The sequence below is a fragment of the Phyllopteryx taeniolatus genome, chromosome 8 (genome assembly GCF_024500385.1).
Source record: "Phyllopteryx taeniolatus isolate TA_2022b chromosome 8, UOR_Ptae_1.2, whole genome shotgun sequence".
In the NCBI taxonomy this organism is placed as follows: domain Eukaryota; kingdom Metazoa; phylum Chordata; class Actinopteri; order Syngnathiformes; family Syngnathidae; genus Phyllopteryx; species Phyllopteryx taeniolatus.
Window position 1 is genome coordinate 11970666 of NC_084509.1, and position 13105 is coordinate 11983770.

Below are 13105 nucleotides of genomic sequence, written 5' to 3' on the forward strand. Positions count from 1 at the left end.
TAATTCGCTTATTGGTGTTGAATAATGTTTTTTAAATGTGTGTTTTCACAACAAAATGTACATTTTAAATGTGCTAAGGACAAGTGAGCGTTTCGAAGGCAAGACACTTTAAATCACGTGACCCAAAATGTACACCGTTTGCTAGTTGTGTTATTTCGTCGCCGCGTAAAACTTAACAATTAACTTAACTAAGTGCCTCCAAACTATTGGCCGTCGCGGAAATTTCTTAATTTACACGTGCGTTTATTTATTTTATTTGGAAATGTATCCTTTCTAGGGCTCGGTTAAGCTACGTAACTTGAACTGAAGCTTTCAACCACTGAAAGTGACAATTATTAGTCGAGCTTCTCTGTGGCAGGAGTTTCCTCTTTTACATGAAGCGCATCGGCACCCTGGCAGTAGACAACACGAGACGACGGGCACGTTGGCGGCTTCGTGCACATTAGTCGGGCAACCTTTAAAAGCTGCCAACTCATCTCCCTCTCGCACGCAAGAACAAGAACTCAGTCAGGTATGGTTGGCCTTTTGACTTACACATGAGCGCTATCTGTGGGGATCTTTGGGCTGCTCCTTGTGCGACAAAGTACTTTCAGTTGTAATAAATGTAGGATATTATTTGACGTGTGTGTGATTTAAAAAATAAAAATAAAAATTAAATCAAAAAATGTGGAAAGGAATGCATGCGCATTTTAATAAATAAGAATATTGTTGAAAAGTTGATTTATTTCAGTAGCTCAATTCCAAGAGTGAAACTCATACTGTAGAGATTCATTCAACACATGGGAAAATACTTTTCAGAAGGCCGATCCCTGTCGAATTGCCATTTTAAAAATTCATTGTTCCTTATGGGCAGAATGACTGGATGAGTTCAGGTTGGCATTTCTGCCTTTTGTTGCAATACGAGTCAAAATTCTATGAGAATAAAGTCAGAATGGAAAAGTTATATTGCTGTAACTTGTAGGTAAGGACATTTTATTTACAAAGCACTTCTCACAGCGATTACTCACTAAGTGTGTCACATGGTTCAAATCCAGAGTTATAAACATTATACAGTTCACACACTGGGGGGGAAAAATCCAAACCAACAAGTTCAACTGCATGACTGTCGAAGCAAATGTGTTTCTAACTGCTTTTTAAAAATGTCTACAGAAGAGGCATCGCTTCGCTCAAATAGAAGTGGATTCCACAATTTGGGGGCAATGGACTGCAGGGCTCCATCACCTTTATTTTTTTTAATCTTGTATGAAGAAATCTCAACTGTGAATGATAAATAAATCAAAGATTATTTTCTTTTTTAGATTTGCATTTGGCATTCAGGAAGTCCAGAGCATTATTCCCTCTCGTTTCACAGTTTAACGTATGTGCAGTTATGAGCAGACGAGAGAGGAACATGATTGAAGTCTTCACTGACTAGTATTAGGGTACTGGGAGGCTGAAATTGTAATCTCACGCTAATCGCATTTGTTGCAGCAATGGAAGATTGAATGTAGACAATCAACTGCAGTTTTCTACAATAAATAAAAGGGAGTCAGCGGGCCGTAGTGACCTAACATGACAATAAAATGAGACCAGATTCACCAGGTTTGGAGGAGCCTGACCAATAAGACCTCTCTAAGTGATTTCAAATTTTGTAATGAAATATAATATGAACAGGGAGCCGGTACAAGGATGAAAAAATGTGAGCAATGTGGCTGAAGCGATGGACAAAGTGTAAAATCCTTAATTTCTTAAAGGGTGAAGTCGTAATCTCAGAAAAAAAGTGACAACGTTACAGGTAAAAGTCAAAATGTTCCAAGAAAAGTCAAGATTTTATGCAAATTATGTTGTAATATTATGACAAAAATATAATGTTAGGAGAATTAAGTCATTATATTGTGAAAACAGATTTCAGATTTAATTTGTTTTAGAGCAATGTTTTATTTTTATTTTATTTTTTAAAAACTTTTTACACACAAGACCACCTGCTCCATCTATAAGTACCACCATCATGACATACATTATAATTCAGTAAAATAGCAGGCCTAAGTGTTCATCAAAAACGAGACAGGGGTTTTATTTAATTTATTATTTATATGTCTAGTATTAGCGGCACGGTGAGCGACTGGTTAGCACATCTGCCTCACAGTTCTGAGGACTGGGGTTCAAATCCCGGCCCCACCTGTGTGGTGTTTGCATGTTCTTCCCGTGCCTGCATGGGTTTTCTCTGGTTACTCCACTTTCCTCCCAAAAACATGCGTGGCAGGTTGATTGAAGGCTCTAAATTGCGCTTAGGTGTGAATGTGAGTGCGAATGGTTGTTTGTGCCCTGCGATGGGCTGGCGACCAGTTCAGGGTGTACCCCGCCTCCCGTCCGAAGATAGCTGGGATAGGCTACAGCACACACACGACCCTTGTGAGGATAAAGCAGTGCAGAAAATGGTTGGATGGATGTCTAGTATTACTGTAATCCACTGTAACATTATCACTGTGCTTAAGTATAGGACAATGAAAAACTGTACTTAAATATATGCTTAAAATTAAACAGTTCTTACAGCTTAAATGCAAATGTATTGAATTTAAAAGTTAAATACAACTAAACTGTACTTGAGCAGTAAATCTTTCCAAGTCTGATGGTATCTTTCTCTGGATGGTAAGGTCACACATGCTTTTCTAAACTGAGCTAACATGAAGAGTCATACTGTCTTTATATATCTTAAAAATACCATTTAAAAAGTCCCAACTTCATATAAAAAGTGTGACTCTACTGGTTTGTATGTCTTGTATTCAGGAACAATCCCTCTCCATTAGCCAACTCACCCTGAGTCATTTTTGTGGAATATTTTTTGTCTTGATGACTTCAGAATGTACGTTTGCACATGTATTCCTTGAGTCGCAATGAGCTGTTGTTTCCATTGTTATCGTTGCTGTCTAGTTTCCGCTGTGTGAGCATTCCTTCCTGACTGCAGGGTGATTGCAGTGTCACAGTGCACAGCAGAGAGGCGAGCACATGAATGCTGGAAGTGTTTCAACCCTTCCAAGATGTCTTTTAAACTGATCAAGTCCAGCGCCCGTAAACTGTGCTGTGTTCATGCTGTGTTATATGCACATTCTGCATGTATTCGGTTGTATGAACGACTAATAGGCCGAAACTGAAAAGGAAAAAAAAAATAAAAAAATCTGAATAAAGTTTTAAATGTTAAAAGTCACAAGTCTTAATTTTATTAAAAGAAACTGACAATTTTACCCAAAAAAATTACATAATTTGAAGTGAACAAACTTGTATACAATATAAATAAAGTGCCATGGAATAGTATTGGGCCCCTTCTCAAATGCTTATATTTTTGCATAGTTTCCCCACTTTAATGTTTGAGATCCTCAACCAAATGTAAATATCAGACAAAGATAACCCAAGTAAACATAAAATGCTGTTTTTAAATGGTGATTTTACTGTATTTATTAAGGAAAAACACTTCAAAGCTTCCTGGCCCTGTGTGAAAAAGTAACTGTGGCTAATCACATTTTTGTGTTCATTTTCAATGACCACACCCAACCCTGATTACATTCAGACCCGTTCAATCAATAAATCACTCCCAGTAAAGAGAACCTGTTTGACAAAATGAAGTTGGCCCAATGCTATCCAAAAGCTGCAACAAACTGCCACGTTCCAAAGAAATTGAAGAACAGATGAGAAATAAAGTAATTGATATCTATCAGTTTGGAAAAGGTTACAAAGACATTTCTTAAGCTTTAAAACCTGCATTTTATGTTTGAATGGGTTACCTTTCTCTGATATTTACATTTGTTTGATGATCTTAAAGTGAACAATGCAATTGAAAAAATACGAATTTGAGAAAGGGGCCTCTACTTTTTTCACGGCACTGTATATCGTAATATTACAGGAGTAAAGTTGTACAAAAAAGTTGTCATTTTATTACTTTATTGTCATATAATGACAATTTTATAATAATATTTTTTTTATTATAAAAAAGCCATAATGTCACGAGAACAAGGTTGTAATATTACAAGAGCAAAGTAACATGAAAAGTCAGAATTTTACGACTGTTCTTTTTATAAGTCATGTCTTTCTTCCCCTCATACTACAGTATATATATATATATATATATATATATATATACCTGTTATGAGAATGAAGTCATAATGTGAAAAAAGTCATGTTCCGCAAATGGACATTATGAAAGAAGAATTTTATGACGATTAAGTCATATAGAAAGAGCGAAAGACCTTCAATTGTTAGAAAATCTGTTACAAGAAAAAGTCGTAATTTTACGTGAATAATGTTGAAATATTATGGGGGGGAAAGTCAATGCTACAATGAAGTCTAAATGTTACAAGAATAAAAGTCGTAATGTTATATTAAGAAAACAGTTGTGATAAAATAAAATTATTACAAGATAAAGCCACAATGTACGGAAATAGTCATAATATTATGAAACAGAAAGTCATCTAATTTTTTCATTTTATTACTAGAATAAGGCCAAAATATCATGAGAATGAAGTTCTAATATGGGCCGACTGGTGAGCGCATCTGCCTAACAGTTCAGAGGTCGAGGGTTCAAATCTGGAGTGGAGTTTGCATGTTCTCCCCGTGCTTGTGTGTGTTTTCTCCGCGTACTCCGGTTTCCGCCCACATTCCAAAAACATGCATGGTTGGTTAATTCAAACTCTAAATTGCCCATAGGTGTGAATGTCAGTGCGAATGGTTGTTTGTTTATATGTGCCCTGCGATTGGCTGGCGACCAGTTTAGGGTGTATCCCGCCTCACGCCCAAAGTCACCTGGGATCGGCTCCAGCAAACCCGTCATCCTAATGAGGACAAACACTCCAGAGAATGGATGGATGGATGGAAGTCATAATATGTTCATAAATTAAGTTAGTCTGATATACTAACTCTTTTCTTGACAAAAATATGACTTTATCCTTGTCACGTTCCAACTGTTTTCTTCGAATATTAAGGTTTTATTTTTGCAACTTTTTTTCTAAAGAAATATTAAAATATACACATTCACACCTACGGGAAATTTAGAGTCTTCAATTAACCTACCGTGCATGTTTTTGGGATGTGGGAGGAACCCAGAATTCCCGGAGAAAAGCCACGCAGGCATGGGGAGAACATGCAAACACCACACAGGCGGGGCCGGGATTTGAACCAGGGTCCTCAGAACTGTAAGGCGGAAGTGCTAACCAGTCGTCCAATATGCCGCCATGAAAATATTCCATTGTCTTACTTTTTTTCTGTTCAACATAGCCATAGCGTGCTAGTTTATTTTCAATTCAGTCCTCTGTCCACATTACAACATTGCTGCAAGTGACTACTATTTTCCATTCGCTCTAATTAACTTGACTATGGGTGTTATTTGACTTAATAATTGTCATTATATACTCTAGTCAAACTGAAATGCAGTTGTTTATCCAGTTTTCCTTGATGACGGAATGCATTAAAACTCACCAATTATTGTTGCTCTAATGGACATTATAACCGCAGGTGTGCCTGCTGTGATTCATATGGTGTTTTCTTTCATCGAGTGTCATGTAATCCAGTGCTGTAATTAATTAGTTTGTACTTTTTATTTGTTTATAGCTCAGATATAGGTGAGCTGTTGAGAGCTGGTGTCCAGACACAGGAGGGCAGTGTGACATTGGTAGAACTTCTCAAAGCGTTTGCATGCATCAAAATTAGTCTTACATTGTTCCTTATTCAGTCAACTTTTCCCTGCATTTGAATATATATACCTTAGTGAACTGTAGAGGTTAGATTGAAAAGACACTTTGGAGCCAACTACAGTAGAACGGAGTACACCCTGGACTGGTCACTAGCCAACTGCAGGACACATACAGACAAACAGGAATTAACACCCACATTCACACCTATGTACAATTTAGTCCTCAAAGAACCTCGCGTACATGTCTTTGGAATGTAAGAGGAAGGTGGAGTAAATGAAGAAACCCTAGGCAAGCACAGGGAGAACACCGGAGCTCAGATTCAAACCTGAACCTCAGAATCGTGAGGCAGACGTGCTAACCACGATACAACGTGCTAACCAGGACACAACGTGCTGCGCACAAACAGAATTAACAAAGGAAATCATAGGACAATTCCATTTTCTTGCATTAGAAATCATGACATGCTGTGCCACTCCAGTCCTGCAGGTGGCGGTAATTCATAAAAAGTAGGAGTCCATTTTAACACACAGCATGCGTTTTTCAGTCAGAAGACAAGCTCTATTAAACCATACTTATTGTTTTTCATGTAATTGTTTTATACTTAAGGTCTAGAAATGTTTTCCATGGAAATATTTATTGTACTTATAACATTCCAAGGTTACAAAAGACGCTAAATTAATTAGTTTGTCTTGTAAGTGTAAGAATACGTGGCTGTGCAGCACAAGACACGATCCGTTATGATCGTACTTTGTTTGTTTTCTAATTGATTGCCCTGTATCTATGGCACAGAACAGTGATTACGCGGGCTCCCACTTGTGATACGCGAAAGAAACACTTCCTAAGTACTGTTCAGTCGTATTTAACTTTTAAGTACAGTACATTTGGAATTAATCTTTGAGAACAGTTTGTTTTAAAATATTTGTTTAGATGAACTTTGATGTGCTGTCTGCAAATTTTGGAGCAAATTCCATTTTGTCAAGGGGGGTCATCCTGATGATTTTCAAATTGCGAAAAATGGCTAAGAATTATATTAAATATGTTTTATGCATAAAACCTCTTCCTCATTTTTGATCAACACTTGCCTGTAGTTAGCTCCTGCATTTGAATCTTGATCAAACTGAAAGTCACTTCTATTATGGTGTTACTAGTTTTTTCTTTTTTGTTTTTTTTTAAGGTGGTACTTGGTGTAAAAAGTTTGAGAACCACTGACCTAGAAGCTTTTTTTCCCATACAAATATTTACTGTAATTATGACTTCAATTCTGCGTTAAGCATCGGCTACAGCGCGTTCCGACTTACGTACAGTTTCGAACTGAACTCCGTCGTAAATTGAGCTCCCGTGTAGTGCATAAGTTGTCTTTAGTTTATGCACGTTGATTGCAGTGAACTTTAGTCTCTGCTCCCACAGACGTGAGCAGTCTCCATAAACCAAGAGGACTTACGGACGGAACTAATGTAAGATTTTCCAGTACTGGACTGTATGACTAATAGTTAGCTGTGTATGTTATAAAGAGTCACGCAGCATTGGGTTTCAACTTTTTTTTTTTTTTTTTTTTTTTTAAATCGTCATACTTAACAGCAAAAGGGAGTGTCTGGGAACTCTTCACGTCTACGGCGAGCGAGATGGGCCAAACTCGCTCGGGTCCCTTGCATACCAGCACCCCCGGCAGAGCAACATGGAAAGAAGGCGAGACGGCCCCGCGTCTCGATGCTCATAGATTAAAAAGCGAGAGAAAGCGTCTTACTATCCGGATAAACGAGAACCCGATGAAAAAGCAAGCCCTGTCGTGTTTGGGAAGGCGAAAGCGAGACTACAGCCCGACGAGAGCGGAGCCGACCTGCGGAAGCGAAGCGGGAGAGCCAGCCTTCCGACACGAACGTCGAGAGGGAAAGTTACCCAGGGACGAGGCAGTACCGGCGGGCGAGGATCAGCGAGTCACTGCAGCTGGCTTTTCGGAGGCGCCGCCGTTGGCCCGAGATGTGAGCGGGGAGACGACGGTCGGCCCACCCGAGAAGCCAGGCACGGGGAGTCGGAGCGCTGAAGTGAGCGCTGCTGGCTCCGTGGAGACGACTGCTGGGCGGGAGGACAATGCCTCGGACTCCCCGGCGACGGCCATGGAGTATCAGGCGGTGGGGGTAAACAGCCATGATAGTGTAATGGCACCATTGGGAGAGATGAGCCCGGATGAGTCGGACTCTTCGCGGACTTTAACAAGCTTACAGTCGAGCGAGCGTGTTGATCGAGTGGAAGATTCGATTCAAATGACAAAAAGTGATTTAATCAACGGCCCCTGTCCGGTCGAAGACACAAACTGTGACGAGCCCCCCCGGAATCTACCGTATCTCGGCCCCATACCGAAACTCATCATCACCCGGGACCCCAGTCCCAGCCGCTCCGAGGAGTCGTCGACTCAGCTGAGCCTCCGCACCGAGCTCAGCGCCCGGTGGGGCTCAGAGCTGCACCCGGACGACGAGTCTCCGTGCTCAGACAGTGGGTGCGGGGGGTCCCCGGCGCTGATGCGCTCGCCCAGGAAGCTGTCCAACTCGTCCTCCATCGGCCTGTCCTCAGCCTCGTCCTTCGAGGAGTCCGAGGACGACTACACGGGCAGCGACATCGAGTCCAGCCTGTCCCCGACCAGGTCCCTCTGCAGTCCGGACGACGGCCCAGCGGTGAGTGCCCTCTCGGTCATAGCAACGTTGCCTTTTGCTAGTGTAAAAGATTATTTGTCTCGCTAAAATATTTGCATTGCATGCTTGTTCATACATTAAAACACATGGGGCAGCGCGTTGGAAAAGTGGTTAGCTAATCTGTCTCTCAATTCCGTGGTTTACGGTTCAAATCTCCTCCACTTTTCTCAAGGGACTCTTCACTGGATTGAAATACTCGTAAATTATGGGGATAGATTTGTTTCAAATGTATTTACACAAATATATCCGCGATTCACGGTACGTGTTTTTAATGTGTGTGCCTTTATCATGACTTATCATTTGTAAATATTCAATTATGCGTGTGAATGGTTGAAGGTGCGTTTGTGGATTATTTTAAAACAATTTAAATTTTGAAATGCCATGATAAATAAACACGCAACATTAAAAAACATGTAAATCGTGGCTGTATTTGTGGATCTGAAGAACAAATGAATTATGGATATGTTTGTGGACCTGAAAAACGTGTAAATCACGATTTTTTTTTTTGTGTGTAAATTTTGAGACAAATCTCTCCCCATAATAAATACAGTTGCGGTTGTCGTTGCACTTTGACCCAGGGGCCTTTCACACTGAGCAAGTGCAGTGTGAAAAGGCCACATGCACACGCTATACAGAATATGCGATGGCTCAGACATACACTTGTAATTTGATGCTTGCTTGCACAGGTATTGCATGAGTTCATCTATAACAAATGTACAGGTGTTGGCCGTGGAAATGCAGGCCAGATCTCACGGTAATTAAACAGGAACACACCAACTATGCCACTTTGACTTCCTTAATTAGGGCAGTCTCTCAAGTGTGACTGTTGACTTGAGAAAAGGAAGACCTTTTATGCATTTCCAACAAAGGTCTATTACAGTACAGTACAGGTACAGTTGACTGCGGGATGGCCCGATTAGCATTATTTGCGTCATCAAAACAGGAGTGTGACATCATAACTTCTTCTTTTGAGCAACGGCTACAATGAAAGTGGCACCCTTTCCAGCAGCCCTTTGTGTGTTTAGTTTTCAATGTTGTTTTAGTTAGTTCAATTTGTAGTTTCATATCAAGTCAAGTTTATTTGTATAGCCCTTAATCACAAAAGAGTCTCAAATTGGGGGGGGGGGGGGGATCCCCCCTTCAGGATGGACCAGACTGCAATGTATGTCGAGTGGGCAACATTTATCACATAGTACGGTGCTGTACAATGTTAATTAGGATACCATAAGAGTCAATTTAAAGAGATGAAGCGTTGCAAGTAGATGCCTTCAGGTAAGTGGTTCTGCGTCAGGATCTGGCTCGGTCAGTCAGAGCAGAATCCTCCATAGAAATGACTCCAGATCTTGGATCAGTTGGTCAGTACAGAATCCATACTGCAACAACCTCAGATAGAGTCATCACCACCTAGTCCTCTCTCCTGCTTGGAGGAGATAGCACAAGCGGAAGTAAAACAGGCTTATGTGTAGTTTAACTAATGCCAAAGTGTAAAAGTAAGTCTTAAGTTTATATGAGATGTAATTGCTGCAAATTCAATGCTAATTTCCGTTGGCTTGTCAATAGTGTGTTTCATTCATTGCGTGTTAGCTTTGAGCTGGCGATTTGTATGAACAAAAACAAAAACGAGGGCTGTTATGTATTTGAACATTCAATTGGTTTAATTATTTTGTTATGTAAGTTTAGTTTTACAGTGAACTTTAACTGGAGTGTCAATAAATGACTTTAAGCAAGCAAAATTCACTCTTACTCCTTGCTACTACGTTAGCATCTTAGCAACCTGTTGTGATCACGTGGGAGCTGCATGCCGTCCGGGCGCTGCTGTATCAAAGTGATGGAGCGGTACATGGAATGGACTGCTTGTACAAGATTGGTAAAATCAGAGATTTTAGATCCAGTCTGATCCGATCCGATACTTGTTTTTTTGCTGACATCGGACCGATTTCTTATCTCAAAGATCGGATGGGGACAGCCCTAGCTAGCACCACACTTTTCTTTTTTACCATACCTGTATCGGCATTGGTGCCAATACTGTACATCTGAACTGTAGTCACACTCAACAAAATGCTCTGTTTCTGATACCACTTTACCAGCCTGACGTATCGTTTCGGCCTGGTCTAGTAGGGCCTCCCTGCGGCCTGTGAGCGCATGTACAATGTGCCTCGCTGGAGAATTCTCCTCTCCTGGCTTAGGAGCCAGGTGAGAAGGCACACATTTGATTGACAGCTTAAAGGTTTGGGATTTTCAGGGAATTTAGCGACATGCCTGTGGTGTCTGGAAGCTGAAAGAACAACTCAATTCTTGACCATTTTGAAGTCTGATTTTACGTACATTGCAATATTTTGTATGTATTCAAATTTGACCATCTTGTTAACAACACTCTTTTCTGGGGTGGGACAAATTTACAAGGCATATTTTGGTGACTTCATTGGGTGTTTAAAGAGAAGTAAGCAAGGGTGTGATAAAGTATCACTTCATTTGTCCTGTCAGTTTTATCTTATACCGTAACTAGTGTTATTTTCAAGATTCTCTCTTCTCTTGTTTTTATTTTTACTCACTTTATTTTGTAGTTAACACACAGAGGCAATATAGCATCCGTCTTCCTACTTGTATGTACCCCAGACGCGTTATTAGGAATTTGATGCACATTCCTGGCAGGAGACGCCCTACTTCAATATTACTGGCTCCAGGACACGCACCGCTGCACTAGGATTGGCTGGTATATCCCGGTAGAACATGCGCTACTGCTTCCAGACGGGAAAACAAGTATGTGACTTAAGCGTATTGGCATTGATGTTTCCAACTAACCGTAACCCATCCTAATCCTAACCTTAACCCATCATAAACCACCTTAGCCTCAACACTAGCCCTAAACCTAACCATAACAAACGTCTTTGGGGTTTTATTTTACAAATGTGACACACGTTTGGGATGGTCATCTCGTTACATCTGTGCACCCTGCCTTTCCCGCGAAGAAGGAGCCAGTCATGTTGCAGCGGGGCGTGTTTTGCCAGGAACACTCGTGGGGTTCCTAATAATGTCCCCCAGGCTCTGCCTTCTTCTTTGCTTCTTCTCTGTGTACTCCTTTTATATAGTGCCCCTAGTGTTCGCACTGAGACACCACATCACCAAAATGCTTTATGTTACAGGCTACATTTAAGTGAAATGTGTGGCAAGACTGTTAGAAAAAATATGCAGTTGGATAATAAGATGTAAGTAATCATAATTTGTTACTCTAAAAAAAATTATATTTGAGTGACACCTATGCTATGTTCAAGGAAAGTTTGTGTTATGTGTTGCTTAACCATATTTGATTAAAGTAAAACACATTCATAACAATCGCAAGATGTAACGGCATTTTTAAAAATTGGTACTTGTGTCGGCGAGTACTCAAATAAGTGAGAAAAAGTGGTATCTGTGGTAATGTGAATGATTATGGATCACAACAAAGCCGAAGAAAATGAAAAAGACTTGAGTTCATTCTTTTGATGCAGAGTTTTCGTGCGTAGATTTTTGTCTATCTATTTTTAGTCAATGTTGTTTTTATCAGAGGGGTGGCTGCCATAAAGTGATTCGGTACAGATTGGTTATCTGGGTAACCTTAGTAAGTAAGTAGAGGTAAGTCTGCAGCGCTGATCGTTCTTATTCAATTAAATCACTGGCCTTGCAGCACCATAATCAATGCGATTTGAACTAAAGATGAAGAAGGCTCTCCTCGTCCCGAGTTATAGGACGTAAGTTACATGACGTAAGTGAAGTACTTATACACGTTTGACTCGTTTTGTCACTCACTTTGCCAAATCAGCACTGTTGCTGTTTACCTCACATTTGTTATTGAAGCATCCACAAAGTGCATTCAAGGACACAAAAGGTTCGGGCACACTTCACTGCAAAAAATCAAGATTCCAGCCTGTCCACCTCATTGAATGATAACAGTTATCCAGCTTACCCACAATTAAGAAGCCATTCATAACCATACTATATTTTCCATTAATAATAATTTAATCAATTTTCCTTCTGAACGGTCCACCCAATTTTGATACTTTAATTTCCTCTTTTGCAGACAGAAAGTAAGGCAGATATGAGTTAAATAGTCAACTCGGAGAGGTATAAATGAGCCTCTTTCATGGTAGGACACTGGGCCACCCAAAACTCCTCCTTTCAGTCTGAGTCACTTTAAAAACTTTTAATAAGCTTACTAGAGAGGTAGCTGATATGTCTTGGATTGGTGAGTTAGACAGGCCGTTGTGTTTACATAGTGTCAGGATAGTTTGTTGCATAAACCATGATCAAAACAAATCCTTCAAAAGCACAAGTGGTGATCCATATAGACACAATGTATAAGCTACATCAGAATCAGAATCATCTTTATTTTCCAAGTATGTCCAAAAAACACACAGGAGCTTACATTTAAGCTCCTGTGGTAAATAAAAATCAATTGACATAGTTATGTTAAGAAGCTAAGGGAAAATCCAAAAACTAATCAAACTAATATCAGTTATTGTATAAAAATCTTGTGTTGACAGAAACATGGTCTGAGCTCCAAGGATTGCAGCCCTTCACTCAATTATCGCACCAACACAGGACGAGGCTGGTCCATAGACCACTATCTGGGGTTGCCACGGCAGTGATGATTACAAACCAGTGTAGCATCCACAGAATTTTTAGATTTAATACATCCATCCATCCATTTTCTGTACCGCTTATCCTCCCTAGGTTTGCGGGCGTGCTGGAGCCTATCCCAGCTGACTCTGGGCAAGAGGC

At 40.3% G+C, this 13105-nt stretch overlaps 1 protein-coding gene across 2 annotated transcripts in view; it reads left to right on the forward strand.

Annotated features, from left to right (window-relative positions):
- Positions 1 to 13105, forward strand: part of LOC133482557 (inositol-trisphosphate 3-kinase A-like) — a 32599-nt gene that overhangs the window by 322 nt on the left and 19172 nt on the right. Inside the window, exons 2-4 of one of the 2 annotated variants that reach the window (XM_061782820.1) lie at positions 359 to 511; positions 7068 to 7114; positions 7239 to 8329. In XM_061782820.1, coding sequence (XP_061638804.1) covers positions 7283 to 8329 — 1047 coding nt within the window. In that variant the 5' untranslated portion in view covers positions 359 to 511; positions 7068 to 7114; positions 7239 to 7282. Of the gene's footprint in view, positions 512 to 7067; positions 7115 to 7238; positions 8330 to 13105 lie in introns of both variants that reach the window. The other variant, XM_061782821.1, reaches the window with a different exon arrangement.